Consider the following 22,517-nt stretch of genomic DNA (forward strand, 5'->3'; position numbering starts at 1 on the left):
GTCAATAACTTCATTAATTTACTCATATATGTTTTGTAGTATATCTACATGCGCACACACACACACACACAATGTATGTGTGTGTGTGTGTGTGTGTGTGTGTGTGTGTGTGTGTGTGTGTGTGTGTGTGTGTGTGTGTGTATCTTCAACTAATCTATACATTAACACTAAATAAAGTGTTTTATAAAAAATAGATAAAGTGACTACCTGCAAATTCAGATGTACAACTATTGATCTGTCTTCCCTGTGTCTCTTCCAGATTTAATGGAGGATTAAATTGAATTAACTAATTCATCTTATTAACTAACATAAAATAAGAGTTATCAAATTATAATATTGGTATATTTACAACTAAAACAAAAATGCTTAGAATCACAAATTACCTCCAAATAGGTATGGAGGACTTTGGTTTGACAAGAGGGAAGCATAAAAAAAAAGGGATTAAAAAGGTTGCATGCTATTCATAATTGTCACAATTCATTAGACTAAAAAATAGGAGTATGTTAGAGTGTAGAATCAATGATTGGGCTGAAAAAGAGGAGAAAGAGTGAAGGGTCGGACTGGTTTGAGACCTAAATACTCCACCATTAACCATTGCATCACTCTAAGGTACCTCATTGAATGTGGAAAAATAGGGGACGGAGGCTTTTTGCTGCTTTGTGGATTTTAAGAAATATTTTGACATTGTTCCTAGGGATAAGCTTTACCATAAAATGGAAGAGTTGGAAGTACCAAAAGACTAAAGGATTGCCGTTTATAAGTTGTATGAATGGGTTCAAGAAAAAATCAGATTTAAAGAGGACATGTTTGAATGTTTTGGTGGAGTGACATTGGGGTCACGCAAGGGTATTTTTCGTCCATACACTATTCGGCATATACATTGTGAAGTTAGAAGAGTGGCTAAACAAGGCTAATGGAGAAGGCATGCAACTGGAAAATTATCTGATAATTTGCTCCTTTATGCTGATGACCTTATCCTTGTAGCAAAATTTGGACAAGAATTAAGAGAGCATCTGAAAAATCTAGAGAACTTTTGCTTAAAAATTGGAATGGAAGTCAATATTGCTAAGACTTAAGGCATGATCTTTTCTTTGAAAAAAGAAAAAACAACATACATTCATGATCTTTTCTTTGAAAATAGAAAAAACTACATACATTCACATTCAAGGGCAACATGTTAGAAATTGTGGGGGAGTACAAATATCTAGAAATTGACTTCCATTATAGACTAAGTTGGGAGACATGCAGATCCAAAAGAATATAGGGGGCTGGAAGGCCTCTTATCTCCTTCAAAATAGATGCAGGAAAGTGAAATAATGGGATTGGAAAACTAGGAAGACCCCCTTTCGTCTTTTGGTGGTTATAGTTATTCTTTATGGTTGTGAAGTTTGGGGGAGCAATGTATCAAAGATAAATGGCAGAAAATAGAAAGAATCTAAAAACATCTAATTACTTCTAATCTGAAGGTCAAGTCAATGGTGCCTTATGAGATCCTTTTGGTAGAGGCGAGTATGTTTCCACTTGAGGCCTCAACAATTATATGATTGCATAGCTATTTAAACAAAGTGGCAAATATGGATAATCATCGTTGGCTAAAATTATTGGTTGAGGAGGAGCTAGAATGTACAAAAAAAAAACGTGGAGGAAACAAAGTAAGTTGTTGAACAAATGGAACATTAACCCCTCATGAGTGTCCAAACACCAATATAGAGATTTAAAAAAAATTGGTGTTAGAGAAATTCATAATTGCCATGTAGACTAATATGTTAGGTAGGAAAAAAGCCCATTACATTAAAGAATTTAATCACACATGAGAACATGGAGACAAAGACTATCTAGGATCCACAATTAAAGGCAAGGCCAAAAGCATCATTTGTGATGTGAAATTGATAGATGGAAGGAGCCTAAAGAGGGGTGGGAAGAAAGCATATATACCTTTTGCAACAAGGGAGTGGTGGAAACAAAATGGCACTTTGTCAAGGAGTGTGTTGCTTACAAAGATGTTTGCAGCAAGTACAAGAACAGCTTAGAGGTGGGCAGCATGAACTTTTCAAGGAGGCAAGGTTACACAAGATATCTATTTTTCTAATAAAGATCCACAACAAAAGGAACAACTTGGAGAAAGTTAGGCTACTTAGTTGTCCTTTTGGTCCCTTACACCAATGGTCTCATGGACATCACTAAACCTTTCATTTCATTTCATTATGTTTTTATTTTGTCGTCTTCTTTACCCCATTCGATAGTATGATTTGCATCTTTTTAATTCAAAACCTGAGGCACAATGTAAATTTGTTTTATTAAGATCATACACATTCATTGAATTGACTTGTGCTCAAGATACATACATGTTTGCCAATCTCCCAGTTGTTTCATGAGGAAATTTGTATGTGGATCTCACCAATAATAGGGGCCCCACTGGCGACAAAGTTTTCAATTAGAAGCACCAGCATAAGGAACATCTAGCAAGGTCTCACCCAAGTAAAAGCCTATTGACTAAAAGAGGATGAACTGGTGCTTTTGACCTCCAAGATTCCCTTTAGGTGTGAAGAGAGAGTGTCCACACCTAATCTCCTCACAAACACAACACACAAGGTTTCTTTACCCTAAGAAAATAAACATGCAACTGGACTAGTCTACATAACATGGGCTCTTGGGCAATAAATCTTATCAGGTATTCAATTACCAAAAGTCTTGAATAATTGATAGGCATATTTATATTTGCAAAGAGATGTTGAATGTCCTTGCAAAGTAGCTCTTCATATCTCCTCACAATTTCTTTGACACTCATACATATATGTAAATGTGATGTCCAAATGGGTAGATGGGTCCAAGATCTTCCTTCTCAAGTGATTGTCTTGCCTTTTTAGAAATTTAGCTCTAATTAACTTTTGGGGCAATTTGAATCAAACTTTCTCATGTGTTGAATTACTTCCTTATGCTCCATTACGTGATGTGAATTGAATGTAGCTAAGTCGGTTAAGTTATTCTTTAGTTACAAAAGCATTTGATTGATTTGTTATTGAATGACCAAGAAAACCTTGAGGTCATCTTGATCAACCATTTTCTTCTAACCTTGGTCCCCAATTCCACCAATACCTTTTTGTATGATTGTCTCTAACCTTTTCATCTCTCTTTCCAAAGCTTAATAATATTTTTCACTCTACTGCATACAATAGAAAAATCCAACAGGCTAGCAAGACTATTTGCACAAGCAACATTATTCAATAACAATATAACTAAATGTTTGTTGTTTGAATCTTTTTGTGAAATAATAGTTTGAAGCACAAGCAACAATGTTCATCAACTAACATAGATAGCCTATATCCCAAAATAGATAATTAATTAAACTCGTCACACAAACTTGCACAATTAAATCACAATGCTTATATTGATATCATCAATATTAATGGTATTGTCTAGAGCAAATAAAACAACATACGACTATAACAATAAAGCTTGAAGTTATGTTGGTTTTGTTCACATAGTTCTTGGGATGGTTTTGATATATCTCCTATGCTCCCCCGAGATTTTGAGACGAAGATGGCAAGGTACAACGCGACAGGTTTTCGAGACGGCAAAAAGTTTTACCAATTTTGGGGACAGGCGAGGTGGGGGGATGGCAAACGTGGCATTTTGTTTTTTTTTTTTTCAATTTTGTGTTAAAAAATTGGGGACGGATGCAAGTCCCCAATGAAGTCCCCAGGACGAAGACATCCCCGTCCCCAAACCATTGGTTTTTTTGGGGGGGACACATCCCCGAGGAACATAATAATATCTCATAAAGCCATAGATGATGGTGTTGCCCCTTCCACTGATGTTTTAGATGATTTCTTGTTTTGGATCCTCCTGAGTCAGTTGGCAGTTATGATATTAACCTGACCATTCTATTGGATATGTCCCTATTGTTGGGTGTGATAGGTTTCTTGTTGGTGTGTCTACTGGTGTTGTCCCTATGATTGATTTTGTTTCTAGGGATGTGTTTGGCCCTAGCTCTACTGGCTCTGCTTGTTTTGTTGGCCTCTCCATAAGTATTGGGTCTTTTGCAGTGGATTTGCTGGATCGGCATGCTGAGGCTGCTTAGGTGGAAGAAAGTTGGGTTTCGGTCAAAGCTTTTTATGCAGTCTTCACCTTCATTTGACATGACCCTTCAATCACATAAGGGAACCACAGGGAAATCCTAATGATGGATGGTTGTTCCAAGTTCAAAGAGCCTACAATTAAAACCCTTAAGGGCAATTGGATCTTTGTTTGCCTACTCTTTCTAGATTGTAGGTTGTAATCCCTAAGGCCCCGTTTGGTTGCTGAAATATGAGTGGAATAGGAAAATAAAATTAGAATATGTTTTATATTCGTTGTTTGGTAAGCTCAATCGAAATTGGGAATAGGAAGACATTCCAATTTTGCTCCTAAAATGAGCATATGTCTATGCCAAAAAATATCTATTATTGGAATAAGCCATTTCCATTCCCATTCCGATTTTCCATTAAAAATATTTTATTTTATTTTTAAATTTATTTTTTAAAAATTTTTTTTCGATTTTTTTTTTTTTTAAATTTTTTTTTTTTACTTTTAATTTTTGAATTTGTTTTGTTAAATTTTTTTTTTTAAAATTTTAATAACATTTTTTTTAATTATATCTATTTTTTTTTTAAAATGAAAATGAAAATGAATTAACTAAAAAAATAATAAATTAAAAAAAAATTTAAGAAAAATGTTTTTAAAAATACAAAACTTAACCTTATTCCTATTCTCTTTTTGTACAACCAAACAATAGATTAATATATTCCCAGTCGAATTCCAAGTGCACCAAACATGATTGGAATTGCCTATTTCTATTCTCATTCCTCATTTTCATTCTCATTCCATATTTCTATTCTAATTTTCTATTCCTATGCCAGCAACCAAACGGGGCCTAATAGGTTTTGGTTGTGTTGGGCTGCAGTCAGGCTTTTCATGGGTATGTTTTTATTTGCCATGCAACTTCTCTTTTTGGTGGGGAGTTTTCTGGTTTTCCTCTCCTTTTTTACTCTATCTTGTTTCATCTTTGTTATGTTTCATTTTATGGAGAGTCTTGAATATCTTTAGATGTGGGTTTCAAGTCTCCCCAAAACCTGCTTTGTATACAGTAATGCTCGCAATGACTCATTGAACTTTCCTATAACTCCTTGAAGTTCCTATACACTATCCAAGTGATAATGCCTTCCCAAAACCAAAAGGTTTTCATCCTCTAATTCTAAAAATGTACGAGGCATCATTTGCTAATCAGTCTCCAGTGCCTTTCAGCTGACAAAAAATCACTAAAAACAAGCATGGAGGATACAATATTATAAATCTATTATTACAATTGGAATGGTTTCCTAATAGTATATACTATTCATTCAAAGATTAAATTATTATGTGAAGACTCGAGATGACACTAAGGAAAAAATTTAAGGTCACGTGCTACAACAAATGTGTTGGCCACACCTAGAGCATGCATCACGCCTCAAACCCAACCTGAAACCCTCAATTTGCAAAAGGGACCGGCCAACATGATGAAAAATAGTGTTGCCATTAGTTGTGAAGTTTTAGGTACCTGCCATGACTGGCAACAAAATTATTTTTGTACTTGATAATCTTGCTTGGGCAAAAGATTTAGAACCATAATCTTGGAAACAACAAGAATTAAGCCCTACCGTGTTTTTCAAAGAAATGAAAAAACTCACCTACCAAGGAAAAGTATGCTATGACATTTGTCATCAGAGCCCAACTTGGGACAGGTGAAGCGTTACATGTTAAATAATCCTAGGAGAGCATCAGGACGATGTAGATATAGACGAGCATCAAGATGATGTAGATATGCTCGATATGGGCCAGGTAAAATGTGTACAAGTATGCGTAACAGCAAAGGTTCATGACCACAAGTGTGTGTATGGAAACTAGTTATGGTGCACCAAGTTTACACAAACACTGGATATTTTCCAAAAATTAAAAAGCCTGCAGTTAGTCATGTAGTATCTGCTTGTAAGTAAACAAAATCTAGTGAATCTTGCATTGGATTCCTCTAATCTCCTTATGCAAGAGTAACATTATACTTTATAGCTAGCTTTTGTCATTATAAAAACCAAATGAAATCAGTTATGCTAAGAGCTGTACATTGAATGATTGTGATATTTTATTTTGTTCAGCTTATTAGCATCCATAATACCAAATTAATTTCCAAATACAAATAATTCATTTGCTGTTTAAAAATGGCTCTTGGCTTAATTCATGGACAAAATCTATGCTTTGTCTTGCTGTCTATATCCAGCTTGCCAAAAATATTAATATTCTACTTGCTTACAAAATTTCCATGGCAATCAACATTTTCTGGTCTTTTATTTCTTGTTGTCAATTATGCCATCTTTACATACTCTCTGATCTCTAATTACATCAACTGCACCAGTAGACCTTTGAATTAGACCCTGCCAATCATCCAATAATGCATTTAAGCATTTCCTTGAAATAATCCATGGGGTTAATCAAACATGATCAGCTTAACAGGTAAACTAAGACACCCTCCACCACTTGAACCAAAATATTCCTGAAGCAATCTGCTTCTTTTCTCAAAGTCTGCCATGAAAAAATCTCAGTTTCTGAAAGTTCATATTCCATAATATTCAGCATAAAATCCAAAAATTAAATGGCATGCAGAGAGCCTTAACAAAATCCAAAGCAAAAGCTCACATGTAGCTTGCATAGTAACACCCTTAGACAGAGTCCTCCAGATGCCCATTTTCCTCTCTCTTTCCTTCAATCCCTGTTGCATCTTCAACAATTAAATCATCATAGCCAACAGGCACACGGATCCTATCTCTAACAGGAACCTTCACCTTCTCTGGAAGAACATCCCCCTGAACATTATGAACTCTGCAACTGTTTTCTGAAAATGGATCCTTTGTCCTTATACCATCTACCCATGCCTTAACCAAAGGACCTTGCCATGAGTTTTCATGCACGAGATTAGTTTCAGTTTGCCCATCTCTGAATGGCTCAGAGAAATTTTTTAACATGACCTCAGTCATTTGATCTCCATCATTTGAGTCGGCTGAACTCAATCTAGTTCGTTTGGTATTTGGCTGCCCACCATACTCAGTGGCATGCCCTTTGCTATTATTGTTTTTGAGTTGCTTCTGCAACATAAGACAAAAAGTATTTGAGTATTTCAAATAATTTCCAACACAATACTCATGCACAAAATCCATAAAATCATTTCCATGTTTGATGAGTAACCAGATAATTTAAACTCCGGTAGAATGTGCAATGCCAAAGACAGGGTAAAAAATTAAACACCGTGCAATATAAAAAGAGAAAATTAAAAGGACCTGCATGTACTATAAAAAGTAATCAGACTTTCATGCACAAAATAAAGAAAGGAAAATTTCTTGTTTTAGGGACCAACAAAATATATCCTTTCAAAGCAACAAAGGTACAACAAAGCTTTGCAAGAGCTCAAGGAATTGAACCAAAAGAGTACCTCAATATCCTTTCCTTTTAGCATTATTTCCTTATATGCTTCTGGCTCCCGTGATTTCAAGATGCTCCAGAGGATGCCTCCAGGAGTACGGCGACGCTTACCGTCAGCTGTCATTTGTCCTCCATGACTCTCAATAGCAAAAACCTGAAAAAAAATCCTTTCAATTAGGAAGATGACAAAGAGGGAGAAGGTTCCACCTCAAGAATCTTTTGTTACCTCAAGAATCTCAAACAAAAGAAAAGTCATACCATACAAATCAGGAGATGATGGATACAGAATGTCAAAAAGTCAGGAAATCATGTCAAATAAATTATTGAAGTATTAACATCCAACATCAATGACAGTCAATAGCAATGCAAAAACATCAGTCAATTTTTTCATAGAAAAATCCTAATAAATAATAATCAAATCCTATATGAAAGTTTAAAATGAACATTGGATGCAGACATTAAAGGGACTTATCAAGATGGAGTTAATAGTGAATGTATTACCTCGTCCACTAAATTTCTTACAGCCAAAACACCAAATTTTCCAATTGTTTCCCAAACAAGATAAGACTTTGGCTCTCGTAACTGCCTACATGTATTAATAACAAACCTGTAAAAAAAAACCACCTATTAAATTATTTCAGACGGTTCAGTGCACAAACTACTATCATTACTATGATATCACCAAAAAATATCATTATTTAAAAAAGTGTGAACACCTGTTAACATTGCCAACACTATTGTTATTTTTCTTCTTTCTCCTCTTTTTTTTCTTCTTGAAATTTGTGCTTTGAGGACCACGCTTTGAATTACTTATGACTCTTTCTAAATCATTATCTGCAGATAATAACCCAGGAAATTTAATAAGATGTCAAAGAATAAATATTCAAAAACAACAATAAAATTCAACTATTCTGATTATAATGGACAAATTTTAAAGCATTGATTGGCAGGGCCTAATTCAAAGCAGTTGATTGGATAAACTTAAATTTGAATTTGAACTCAAAACTAAAGAGTATCTAAAACTAAACCAACAAAACAGTAATTCCAAAAGGAGTTCAAATTCAACCTGTAGACTCCAGCGAAGTTAGTGTAAAGTGTTGATTTGTGTAGCTAGATCAGATCCCTTCTTATCATACCCAGATATAATATTGGTTGTGCTAAGTGTTAATATAATTATTATATTGCAAGACAGCATAATTATATTATGTGATAATATCATTGCAATTATTATTATTGATTAATGATAATATTATATCGATAATATAATTATTATTTTGAGATGATGTAGTTATATTATGTGATAATTACTTTATAATATAATTATTATCTTTTATAAAATAATATAATAATTCTTATATGTTTTGGGACAACCCAACTTTATTATATTATTATGGGCCAGTGTTATTACAGTATATCATTATTATTATATTATTATAATATAATAATTATATTGGGGGTCCGAGCTTTGTAAGAGTTGTGTCCCTCCTTGGATCCTATTTGATTGGTATAAAGGAAGATCAATCTTCCTCTATTTGGAGTAGTGTAGTATGGAAATATACCATCTGCTTTATCATGCATATGTAGTGCTCGGGGGAGACAAACTGAGATTGTTTATGGTAGGAAGGGCAAATCCTTGCCCTTGGTAAACAAACACATAAACTCACCATAAAGTATATGCCATAGTAGCAATAATCACCAACCAGTTTTGATTATCATGAATATTCAAGACTCACAGAGCTAAGCAATCCTATTCAGAGTGAAACACCCATATTTTTGTGAAAATGAGCATGATAACCTAAGGAGCATGAAATCACCAAAACTTTGCACTTATTTGCTAATAAGATTTGCCTTTAATTTTATTAATATCTTATTATTTAAAATCAAACCCTAAGATTAAACTTAAATGGAAACCCTACACCTATTCTAGCCATGTATTACCAATTTTTGTGTTACGCTTTTTGTCCAGCAATCCTGAAGCAAGCTATAGAACAGAACAAGCACACCTGGCAAAGCTCAAAATGGGTTTCATCCTTATTTTGGATGCTTGAATCCACCTTTTTCGATCCCTTCCAGACAATAACAGTATTAGTGAGCTTTTACATATTATCAGCCATAGAGATGCCACCTGCAGCAAGCTACAGAACAGGGACGATGATGCTGCAGGAAACCAATAAGCTATTCATGGAACCCTTCAGCAATAAATTCTATTCCTTGTCAAATTCTATTCAAAAGCTGCTAATCCTATCAATATCTACAGAAGTTCAATTATAGTAGCCAATTATTTTTGGGACAAAATAGATTGAAAAAGGTGGAAAGGAATGATAAGGAATAAGAATAGGAAACCCAAAGTATGATGAAAGTGCACCATACTGGGCCTCAAAAAACCCAAATTCTAACCCCTACTACATTTGTTTTCCTTTTTTGTTTCTATAAATGTTGTCTGACATGAAAACATTTTTTCTCTATTTTTACAGATTCTTCAGCAATTTAGCTAAATGGTCCCCAATTACTGAAAAATTGTCCTTTGGTCTGCTGAGTCAATCCTGTTGGTGTTTTAAAACGCTACAGGTTTCAAACTACCCCGATGAGAACAAGATACATCTAGGGGCAGCTAACTCCCATCTTCAACATACCATTTCAGACACCAGGCCAACTATAAGGCTAGACCCTTCTTCTACTTCAAGCTCTGCAAAACCTAGGTGGGTGGACCTCGGATTCAATTTATATGGTATCAATGCTAAACATATTCTTGAATCTATTAACAGCAGATGAAACCCTTATTTCTCCTATTGACTCATGCAATAACATAGAGCTGCAATAGCTAAGTGCAAGACAATGCAATTCATAAGCTAAGTGAGGGCATTCTATTTTAGCTCTTCAACATAAAATATAAAGATGATTTGAATTTGATTTGATTTTATGTGGGTGGGGAAAGTGGATGAAAACCAAGTATAGACAACATGCTAATGATCCTGTAGCTGATCAGTGCCTCATCCATTGGGCAAATTCATAAATCTTTCTCATGCATTTTCGATATCTAAAACACATATGCTATGCTAAGACTCCAGATCTATCCATTTACCTTGTAAATTGGATATCAATGTTCAATCTAAATCTCATTCTTATTTGATATCCTCCTCAATAAACTTGCAACCCTATTGAATTCCCTAAGCATTTTCATAACTCATTGAATTATAAGCAACAATGAAACAACATACAGCCTTAAGGGACTGCAACTATGATCTATACTCTTTATTCAAAGATCATAAAATATTGCAAATCACTGATAAAGGAGACGAGATCTAAAATGAAACTCAACACCTGCTGTTCTTTGTATTGATTTCCTTGAAATAATACATGAAAATGCATAAAATTGACTCGCGAGATACCTAATAAACCAGACTGTACGCTAAACATATGCTGTCATACAAGAGAGAATATGGTGGGAATGAGAAACTGATGGGATGGGAAGGGGGTATCATAGCGAAAGCATAGCTTCATGGTTTGGAACTAGCACATCCCAGATCTTTCCACTCAGACTTCATCAATTCCAAAGAAATCATTTCTACTTCAGTTTTGAATTCCAAGGAACCTTTCCAATACTTTCCAACCGACAATGGTCTCACAATGAAAAACTGGAACCCCTTTATGAAAGAGAGAAAATTACATATATAGGATGAAAAGAATTCAATCCTAACCTAGAGATATTTTCATTTTCTCTTTCCTTCCACAAAAGAAATATGATTCTTCAATCATGACTCCAACTTCAATCCCGAAATTCAGCCCAACTAGAAAAACAAATATCCATCATAATTGAAAACTGGAGCCAAATTATACCAGAATGGCATAACATTCTCAAAATTAACCCAACAGACCTTTTACCATGTGTTTTTACCATGCCTATAACTGCATTTTCAATTTTCGCCAATTTCACTGAGAACGCCCAAATTTTACATTTTTGCCTATAACTTGAACCAGTGACTTCCTATGCAAAAACAAACTCAATAATTGAAAAATTTGTCTTCTTCCGGTTCCAACGATATATAACATGCTTATGTTCGCTTATCGGGAACTTCCAAAATCTTGATTTGAAAATCGGGCTCCTGCAAGGCTTCATAATTGGATTATTGCAAATATTTGATCTTTTTATAAAGTTTAAACTATAGGGTAATTCAAACTTTATTTAAAAAGGAACCTGCACATGATTTGTGATTTCTGAGAAGGAATAAAAAATAATAATTTTTTTTAAAACCTGCATGAGTTTTCTCTCACTTTCCAATCTGGGTCAAACTTGGTTTGACCAACCTGCCACGTGTCAAGCCTTGATACGCTCTTTTCTTGCACAGTTGTCTGACATTCACCACATGTCTGCCACGTCACTAGTCACCATGTCGCATGATGAGTCAGCATCACGACATAGCGACCACGTGACACGTGTCACCTTCTGCCACCTCAGCCTCCAGTCACCTATCCATCTCAGCTTCACCACATCAACACGACGTGTCATTTGTTGGTTTGGTCGCCATGTCACTTAATGGTCAAGCAACTTCCCTTTGGCGACATAACGATCACTATCAAATCTGCCACGTGTCACCATCCTGTGCCTCTTTGAGATTTGTGCCACATCACTGTTTGCTGGCCGTTATGCTTGGTCCACCTCTTGCCACACGTCATCGCACAGCTGGCTCTCCGATCCACATCATCATTGAGTCATCCTGCCAAGCGGGCTCCACAATCTCACCAGTTTTCGAGTTTTCCAAGAGGTCGCCAAGTCGCTTGTTGGAAAACCTCCCGTTTTCCGATGGCGACATGGCGACCACCGGATTCTTCAACTTTTCCAGTGACATTTCTCCTCGGGACACTTGGTCAAAATTTATTCTTCTCCATCCGATCGACCACGAGCCCCACAACATGAGCCTTGTCTTTTAAAAGGCGGTGTCTTATAGACACCATGCAATGTGTGTGTTTTTCTATTTAAACACTTCAATACTCATTGTACAAACAATGTGGGGTAAAACCTTTTCATGGCACCAGACACAGCTTTCCTCTTGTTCACTAGTATTGACACCAATTGCACCACTGATGGCCACCTTCATATATTTGTTCTTTTCTCTCAAGCATAACCACTTGCATGCTCCTTTGACGGCTGTGGGATGCCAATTAACATCATCCAAAGACGCCCTTTCTATCAATTGTATATTTTGCATGCAGAAGAGGATCTCTTTACCTACAGCTTCACTGCTGCCCCAAACAAGATCTGTTGATGTGTCCTTTTGTATCAGAATTCCATCTCTTATTTAAAGGAAAGAGCAAACCTGATTTGTGGAAATTCACACGAAGTTGTATCTTATGTGCCCTTATATCCAACGGTCATGGATCTTCAATGAAACGCCTCAATCAAGTCACCCCTTTCTTCACTTGGCGTGGGTTTGAAATGGAGGGAAATAAAAGAACACCCTTACAATCTAGCTAATTTGAAAATCTCTTCTTTTGCATCCCTTTGTGTAGTCCTTACTAGCTATGAGGGTTTGTAACAAAGCAATCTTGTTGGCTGCTTTGTTAATGCCTCGTCTTGCCATTATTCAATCATTAAGCTAGAGGAACAAAGACCTGGGAATCTATACTATTGATATCAATTCCCATGTGATTGTCATTTATGTCTGCACGATACTTCCATGTGTCGAATTCAACAGCTATGATCATGTTGGATGACTTCTAATTATTCTGTGGATTGAAAAGTCTGAGCATCCTCCAACTCCTCTGTAAAAAACTTGAAAACCAGATCTCTGGGATGCCATGAAGAAAGCAAGTCCATCGCCACCAAGATCTGTATCATTTTTGCGAGTCTAATTGACTTGGAATTGAAATTGAGTGCTAAAGTTTGCAAATGATTTAGTAGAGGCGTAATTGGAGTACCATAAACTACTCTGCCTGCACTTCTGTCCCCTAAAATGTTTGTCCTGTCTCCTGTTCATGATGTGACTTGTACTTTTTGGGGGTGTAGAGTAAGGAAATTATATTGAAAGTACCCTTTAAATAAGATGGGAAACACTCCTATATTACAAAGATCAGAAGCCTTGGCAAGAACAACTGCTATCCCTAAGAAAGCAGTACTGCTAAAATCGAAATGGTTTGACGAGCAACCTGGGCATTCATCTACAACCACTACCTGGCTGAACGTAGTTAGAGGGAGCCAACCCCATAACAATATCACATAGTCTGCAATGCCTTCATTGTGTTTGGCATAAAAGGCCACCATACTTCATTATATTTTTTGTTCCACCTCTAGCACTTTATCACTTACTTCCTCATTAACTTTCTCAAGTTCATCCTAGATTTTCTGTAGCTTCTCAATAGAGAGAACAAGTTCTTGGTCCATGTGTTCATCCACTTCTTTCTTCGCCCTCTTAGACTTGTCCATTATGCCCAAAACCCTTCTCACCCACAATAGAGTAATACAGGTCGTGGCACTTTTCTTATGGTGGTCTAGCTACAGTAATGACTATAAATTGAACACTACAATTCCTTCCTTTAATGAAGGAACCATTAATGTACAACCTAGTAAAGCCCTCCATAAACCCCTCTTCCCAACCCTATTGATCTACAAATATACCTTTCAAAATGATCTTGGCACAAAAGGACACTTTTCCAAGAGTAAGTCAGTCTGAGGGTTTTGAGGTGTCATTGACTTACATATAATCTTTTATTTCCTTTAGAAATGTTTCTCCTTTCATTCCCTCATAACGACATCTCCTAAAAGTAAAACTCCATCTTATCTTTGCTCAGAAGCCGATAGTCAACAATTCCTACTCAGTCATAAACAATTGCATCGAATACTTCTAGAAATCCCTTTCAATATTTCATTCTTCAAAACACCTTATCAGTCTGGCAAAATAGTCGGGCCCCATAGTGGATCTAGCTATAAAAAAATTTGTTTTCAAGTGACTGAACTATTAAATCAATCCATTAAGCATCTGGGAATAACTAAGATCGGAGTTCAATCACTGTTGCATCACTTAAAACTGATTTTCAACCTTTCTTGCAAACTGTTAACTTCGTGTCAAGAGGTCCTTTGAATAGCCTTAAAAACTGACCAAAACATCTGAACGGGCTCTCAAATCATACAAACTGATTCTTTGTTCCGTAATCTCTTACCCTGTCAAATCTCATCTCATTCTCAGTCAAAAGATATTGACTGTTGAAGTTACCCTTTCAAAACTGCCTGCAAGAAAACAATAAATTGCGTTCAGATTTGGCTCTGAAAACAAGGCAAACTGATAATTGGGGGCACGAAAACTGGGGTGTTGGTTCACTGTCACGAGGAGAGTATAAATCTGTGATTAAGACTTGTGACAAATAACAGGAAGCATTTGGTAAATGGTCAAAGTGGGTTACTCAGAATTTGGAAACTGGAAGCACTGGCAGAAAAGCATTTTTTGCGAACGGAATGGACCTGGGAAAGTGTGCATACAAATTCGTCAAGATTTGGAAATTGGCACACTTATAGCATTTTCAGAGTACAACACAATGGTACAGTCCATTCGATCTCACCTATCACGGATTTCGAGATATGACATCACGAATAGGGGTACCGACAAATCTGTCTTTCTTGACACTAGTAAAAAGTTAGAAATTGCATTTGGAATCGCGTTCGAAAACTAATCAAACGGATTCATCATAAGCTCAAAATTTAAACATAGTAAGTCACTGCCCTCTATAATATGATGCAAAAGGAATTTTAGCGTTTCGGTCAACTGGATCAAAGTTAGGACAAGTCAAATAAGGCCTTCCAGAATTATGAACAATTTACATCAGCATGACAACAATAAATGACCAACTTTGAGGGATTCAGAACCTAGTCAAAGGGATTCGAAACGACTAAAAATCTGAAACATAGGTTCTCTGGTATGGACACTAAACACTCCCAAAGCGGCGAGTCATGAAACGTTATTGGGTGCGAGATATTCAATTGCAAATACAGCCTCCTGTCACTGTTTGACACTTAGGCAAAAATGTAGAATTAGAAATTGCTCAAAACGGGACTTCATAGAATGGCTCAGAATGGCAATTTTCCATCGTGGAACACATAGACATATTGAATGCAAGGTGTTAGAAACATAAAACACCTCTTAGGCCTCGAACAGACAACCGGGTACGTATGCATTAAAAGTGCTTATAAGGTTTGATTTTTTCACTGGTACTCAAAATCGGGGCTTCAATTTTGAGTCCCAACAAATCCCACAAAAGATTTTTGTTACCATGGTATATAAAAAAGTCAAAATATAGAATAAAAATAATTTTGAGCCTGTGCACCCACCTAAAGATGTATTTAACTATCACTTTTTGCATGCTCCATGCAACATGCAAACCAAACATTTCATAACCCTTGCACATAGAATAATGGACATAAACGCACATATGCCCTATACATGAGATGATGACCTAACAGACAATAGTTATGCTTCTTATCCACAATCAAGGCTAGCTGGAATGTCAAACTTCACTGAAAAATAAAATACAAAGGGGTCTCCATGTAGGCTCAATTTCAATATTAAGATTGTTTATTAAGGAGGGTGGGGCCCAGACAGCACTATAGCGTTGATCAGTGTTCAAGGAGAAACTGTTTGAGATGGAAAAAGAAGGTCCCATTCCAGGAAAAGCTGAAGATCAAACCCAACTAACACATACACAAGCCAAAACCTTTCTTAAGGATATGCCTTTAAACAGGCACAATTCTAGAATTTGTTTTCATAAAAAATAGTTTCTACTTCAACGAAGACAATATATGTCAAACTATCAGTCATTGCTATATCTTATCTTGTCCATTATTTGCTGTTTATGGCACCAACCAAAAAATAGTCGTAGCAGATAATTTCATTAAATTTCAAAGTTCATTAGACAATCATATTTAGTAGAACCCACACCACAACTCTTCTCTGCTTCACAATTCTTCTCCTAATAGATTGATAAAAATAATTCAAGCCATTGTAAATCAAAGCCCTTAAAGAGATGGCAAAAAATCATCAATTATTGTCATTAATGTCCATATGAGTGAAACTGCAGAACCTCTCGTGAATTGTTTACAAGTCGAACATGGGTCTTTGATCTGTCAAGAGGACCTAAATCAACAGTTGGCACACTTTCATACCTCACTGCAAGATGATTTGAAAAAGTCACTAGCAAAGTTGTGTTGTGAAGAAAGAGCACACTGCAATGGCATATCCACACTTGTCCTGCTCAATCCAAATAAAGGGAAACCACATCATCTTGCTTCAATGCCAAAGAAGACACATTTCATGAGAATGCAACAGCACAAACTTGAGAAAGAAATGTGCAGGCCAAGCTACACTGTGAAGGAATGGAGCACTGTAATAAAATGTTGACACATGTATCAAAAACTATTTTGTCATAGGAACATAGAATTTATTTCAGATCCAATGAGGAGAGGACATATGTCCATTCAAAAGTCATGAAGACATGTATCACATTAGTGCACCAATGGAAACTTGAAAAGGGATCACCCATGCAAAGTCATGCTATGGAAGGGTGGTGCACTGCAAAGATAGGACAACTACTATCACAAGGTTGCTGGTTCTCTTATAATCAATCACATGCCCAATAAGGATTAAGACATAACCTGAGCCCAACTTTCGTGCATGACAGCATGTCATCAAAGTGTAGTAGCACAAACATGACCACAAAAAGACATTCTCAAAGCTACATTGCAAAGAGACAAGCAAGCCATAACAAAAAAGGGAAGCATGTGATCACAGCACATTAGCATAAGTTCATACTGCAAATTTGTTCAGCACTCCCCTCGGGATTCGTGACAAGGGCTTAATCGCCTCCTGTACTATAAGTTGAGTGGTTGTATTGGGCATTGATAAATCGGTCTTTTGGTGCAACGGCAACCCCACTCTAACAAGTGGTATCAGAGCTTGGTCACAAGTTCGAATCCTCAAACCCTCGTGTAATGCTGAGGGGGAGATTGTTAGAAATTTGTTCAGCACTCCCCTCGGAATTTGTGACAAGGGCTTAATCGCCTCTTGTGTACTATAAGTTGAGTGGTTGTATCGGGCATTGATAGATTAGTCTTTTGGTGTAATAGTTGGTTAATGTAGTGTTATTTTATTGCTTTTAACAAGTTTTTGATACTTAGCCAATTTTCCCTATTTTGTTGCCATCAATGCCAAAGGGGGAGATTGTTGACAATTGGCTAATGAAGATATGTAATTGTTGTCATTTATGGCAACACATGTTGTACATGCTTACAAGAAACCTCAGAAATAAAAATACTTAGCTTTTGGTACTCAGAAAATTGTCTAAGTATGAATTTGGTTTACAACAGTGTATTGTTTTGTATGTAACTTGTTACTGACGTCATACTATGACTAGCGGAGTTAGATGGAGATTGTATACATGTTGATGATGATGTGTACAACCTCGGAAGTCAGTTCGGACTGTACAGAAAAGAGATATTTGTGTTTTACCAATGAAACAAGACAGTGGAATTAAAGAAAAGGAATTATTTTGTTTACAAAATATTTACTTGACCAATTAGGGCCGACATCCTAGATGTTTACTCTAAGTTGGAAAAGTATATTATGGTCTTAGCCGACCTAGCAGCAATTTGTGTAAAGACATGGTATTTTTGCAAAACACATCTTGCGAATTCAAGTGTTCTTTTGGTAGAAGTTGTGTTGAGCAATTGTATGCGAACTTTTGTAAAAGTGATATATGCAAAGTTTTGTAAAGCTATTTTGTGATCCGAAATCATGTTGAAGATCAAAGATCAGCCAAAAAAGAAGTTACACAACCTATATTCCAAAAGTCTGATTGACTCCTAATAGGGACTCTCTATACTGAATTTGCTCATTGACTCCTAACAGGGTCCATCCTTTAACGAAGAGCTTATATATCAGTATATTATCTAGTGGATATCATCCCCACTGGGGATCTCCCTTGGCCAAGGTTTCCCTAGTTAACAAAATATGGTGTTATGAATTATCTTTGTGCATGGTTACCGTTACTGTTCAGCATTACTTTATTAATTTGTTACGTATGGTTTAAAATAATAAATAATATCCAGTTCGCGACTAAAGTTTGTAGATTACTAATTCACCCCCCACCCCCGCCCCAGTAATTCCTTTTTCTAACAAGTGGTATCAGAGCTTAGTCACAAGTTCGAATCCTCAAATCCTCGGGTAACACTAAGGGGTAGATTGTTGGAAATCTGTTCAACGCTCCCCTCGGGATTCATGACAAGGGCTTAATCACCTCCTGTGTACTATAAGTTGAGTGGTTGTATCGGGCATTAATAGATCGGTCTTTTGGTGCAACGGCAACCCCACTCTCACAATTTCATGATATGCCACACAGCAAAGAATGAGAATGCTATAATAAGAAGCTAACACTTGTCAAACAGTGGCCCCACATGCTTATCTGCATTAGCTAAAGACAAGACAAGAAGGTGTATGTCATTATAAGTCCATAGCCTAAATGCACTAAGAAGAGCTAGCATGTTGCAATCAGCAATTAACATTTACACATGAGCAAGGACAGAGGAGCTTTCATTCACAAATCAATAAGAATAGATTTTAATCATATGAATAAATGGGCTCAATCTGTAAGGCAAAGCAAAGGACCTGTGAACAATGAAGACTGCAAAATAAATTGACAACTTAAGTGAATCCAACAAGCTCAACCAATCACATTCCAAATAGAACCTTAGGGCATACAAACACGAACCGGAGGTTCAACATTTTAAGACCTTGGATAAACCTTAGATGATCTCACATAAAATCCTAGGCGATTTGCAGGACATAACAAGCCAAAAGTTGAAACACAAGTAGCAAAAAAAGGGTAAGCAAACTTCAATCTTAAGGTTTTGAGAATGAATATATGAAGAGTAAAAAGAATGTGTCGTTGATGATCTTTCTACAATGCCTACTCTCAATTCTATTTTTTCTACTTCAAGTAATTTCTATCATGGCCAAATGTCCTAAAACCATATTTTCGACAACCATCTTAGATGGGAGCATGGCAGATAACAGGTATGCATTAGCAAATCGTTTTATTAAGTATAAGAGAAAAGCTTTTTGAATGCTGGAGTGTAAGATAGGAGAGTAAAGATTGAAGACCTTGCGTGATGCACAAATCCGAGACACCTAGGAATCTGTAAAGCCTACAAGCAAGTCAAGGAAGTGTTCTCTTGAAAATCCATATGGGTGATCCAATCAAATAAGTCAAGCAGTATAGAACATATCAATACAAATAAGCAAAGCATGTTTTATAGTCATTACCTATTCCCAATCAAAAGTAGAAGAGCATATCCACAGACTTCATCACAGACCTTTCAAAAGTAAATGACAAGAACTGGAAGCACACTTAGTCACCATTTATGCAAGGTTCAGAGAATAGCAGATATTTGATCTATTTTTGGACAAAGTATCTAAACTAAATGGCTGATTCCTCTAGTCACTTTTCCAGGGAAAATTTCATATGGCAACTGCTCAGCTCACCCCCAGTACCAATTCCCACCCAAAAACAAACGGGAATGCTGATATAGTAAATATGTGAATAAAAGGGTACTAAACAAACCATATCACAAACCAGAAAGAAACAAGGATCAAATGGAGATTATAAACCATGCACCACATGTCCATTGATGTGATACCTTTTATGGCTTTATAGGGATATGATTTGCAATTTTTTTACAAACTTGAAACTTGGTGTTTCCCAATATTAAGGTACCAGAAGCAACTAAATTTAGCATAACATTCATATTTGAGAGAACTCAAAGATCACTTGCAATGGACTTAGAATGAACAAAAGCTTTATGGAGACCAGAGACGATATTTGAGGTTGGGGACATGGTCTTCTTACATTTGCAAACTGATAGAGAGAGCTCCATCAAGAGGAAGGGGGCTGAAAAGCTCAAATCTCGCTTTTATGAGCCTCACAAAATATTGAAAAGGAGTGGTGAAGGGGCTTATGAGAGGGATTTTCCAGAAAATAGCTGGATTCACAATATTTTGCATCCTGACACAGACTCATATGGACGGCTCTCAACATCACCAGTGTACCCAGACTTGCAGATAGCAGATTGCTCAGACTCATCAAGGGCAGTCAGTTTTGTATCAGTTAGTATAAGGTTGTATGCTCGGAATATAAATTTGTCTGCATGTTGTTTAGAATAGTTCTAGGCTTGTTTTTCTATACTGTTGGCTGAGGTACATTGTAGTGGAATATTAAGTTTAGGTCATAAGTAAATTAAAGGATAGACAAAGCAAAGCATGGGCAATAAATAGCATTGAGGTAAGAGAAAAAGGCATCCCAGATTAAAACAAAAACTCGTTTACCCTCGAAAGGGCAATGGCTGTGCACAGCAGCCTGTGGTATTTTGAAATGGAATCATTCAAGTGTGGCAACCAGACTATCCTGGGGGCAGAAACCCTCGAGAAGCAAATTGACTTTCAGAGTATCATCAGGATTCATCAGAGGTGTTATCAGATTCGCACGTAAACAGTATGTAGTAATTTGTATCGGACTGATAAGTTTTAATGTGAATCGTGTTATTTTAAGTAAATATAAAGAATACAGAAAAAAATTGCTGGAGAAATTCAAGTTCAATTGTTTTTACATTTAGTTCAGGTTTTTACATATTGGATCAGCCTGTGGCAACACTTGCCTTCTGGACTGACATGGCCATGCTAGTCGGGCATCTGTGTGTTCCTCAAAAGGCTGGCATCCTGGCCCTAGCTTCTCCTTTCCCACTGCCATTAACGATGACTGGAACGCTGATATGGCAGCTCCTTTTCACTTGTTTCTTTTCCTCCATGGTCTTGTTTTCCCATAAATCCATTTCCAGGCAATTCTGGCTAACACTCAATATGACTAGCTTGACTTTTAAAATTATAGTCATTCTTAAATCCTTTCTAAGCAGCATAATAGTAAAGGATGACAATCTGCTTGATAATTAATGGATAAGTGGCAACTTTGTGATATATTTAGATTTTTAAGCATATAATCTAGAACAACAAATGTATTAGTGTATATCCAATCTCATGCAACCTGTTTATCACTGGATAGATTTATTTGTTGTTTAATCTATCAAGAATTCTTTTATAGCAGCATGCAGTTAAAGAAATCCATATTGCTTTTCAAAAGAAATGTGGCGAAGTCGAGGTGTAATAACCTTAAGGTACATATGAGCAATGCCCAGAATTCACAATTCTTTAAAATGTAGTCAAAAGCTTCCAGCTCCTTACATTTGATTGTCTCGCCCAAAATTTAATAAGATTAAAGCTAAAATTCGAAACGAAAAAAGAACTTCTGATTAGATACATGTAAATAACGAGCACCTGGTGCATCAGGAGCAGCGTCCTTCTTAAGCTCGCCATCCTCTGAGGCCGCACCTTCAGAAACATCCATCATATCCACTTCTGACATTAAAGTTTCATTGTCTGACATAAAATCTTCATTTTCCAAATGGTCATCTTCGTAAATTGCCTCTAGCACGTTTTCTCTATCCATGTCCGCTTAAAAACGACAAGTCGATTATTCAGACAAAAAGCTGTATAGATCCAAACAAATCATATTAAGTCTCAATGAAAAAATTTACAAAATTTAGAAGAGAGATTCATTGCATGCAAGCTTCAACAACTAGGATTTAAGCTACTAGGGTTCGTCGATATATCAAACATAAGCTTAAACGGGGACTTTACACGGGTGAGGTAAAACCCTAGGGTTTAAGTAATTGGTGTCTAAACATTCACAGAAATTTGCTGAAATTCAATGCTGTAAAGAGGGTGCTCTAAAATTGGTTTGCAGGAATCCTTTATTTGTGTTTCTTCACTCTTTTCAAGTTTGGAGCGAAAGGAAAACAGTTCTAAATATAATTCAAAAAGATGTCGAATCGCGGGGTATTTTCATAACCGACCTAAAACACTGTAAACGCATAACGACGTCATGATCATGGTAGAATTTATATATTGGACTTCATATCAAAAGTGTGGATAACAAACATATTA

At 36.3% G+C, this 22,517-nt stretch overlaps 1 protein-coding gene across 4 annotated transcripts; it reads right to left on the reverse strand.

The window, feature by feature from the left end:
• Window positions 1-6,132: 6,132 nt before the first annotated feature.
• LOC149564208 (uncharacterized) lies at window positions 6,133-22,441 on the reverse strand. 4 transcript variants are annotated; one of them, XM_089827281.1, is made up of 6 exons: window positions 22,427-22,441; window positions 21,849-22,060; window positions 8,202-8,319; window positions 7,987-8,092; window positions 7,496-7,639; window positions 6,133-7,151 (listed from the first exon to the last, which is right to left on the reverse strand). In XM_089827281.1, the coding sequence occupies exons 2-6, from the start codon at window positions 22,018-22,020 to the stop codon at window positions 6,729-6,731; spliced, it is 963 nt and encodes a 320-aa protein (XP_089683407.1). In that variant the 5' UTR covers window positions 22,021-22,060; window positions 22,427-22,441; the 3' UTR covers window positions 6,133-6,728. The 4 variants fall into 4 exon arrangements, with proteins under 4 accessions (XP_089683407.1, XP_089683406.1, XP_089683408.1 ...); XM_089827280.1 differs by lacking the exon at window positions 22,427-22,441 and adding an exon at window positions 22,212-22,403; XM_089827282.1 differs by lacking the exon at window positions 22,427-22,441 and having other exon boundaries at window positions 6,133-6,591; window positions 6,706-7,151; window positions 21,849-22,383.
• Window positions 22,442-22,517: the final 76 nt, after the last annotated feature.

This window comes from Cupressus sempervirens, chromosome 4, assembly GCF_028749045.1.
Source record: "Cupressus sempervirens isolate cs-2001-9-10 chromosome 4, ASM2874904v1, whole genome shotgun sequence".
Lineage (NCBI taxonomy): Eukaryota > Viridiplantae > Streptophyta > Pinopsida > Cupressales > Cupressaceae > Cupressus > Cupressus sempervirens.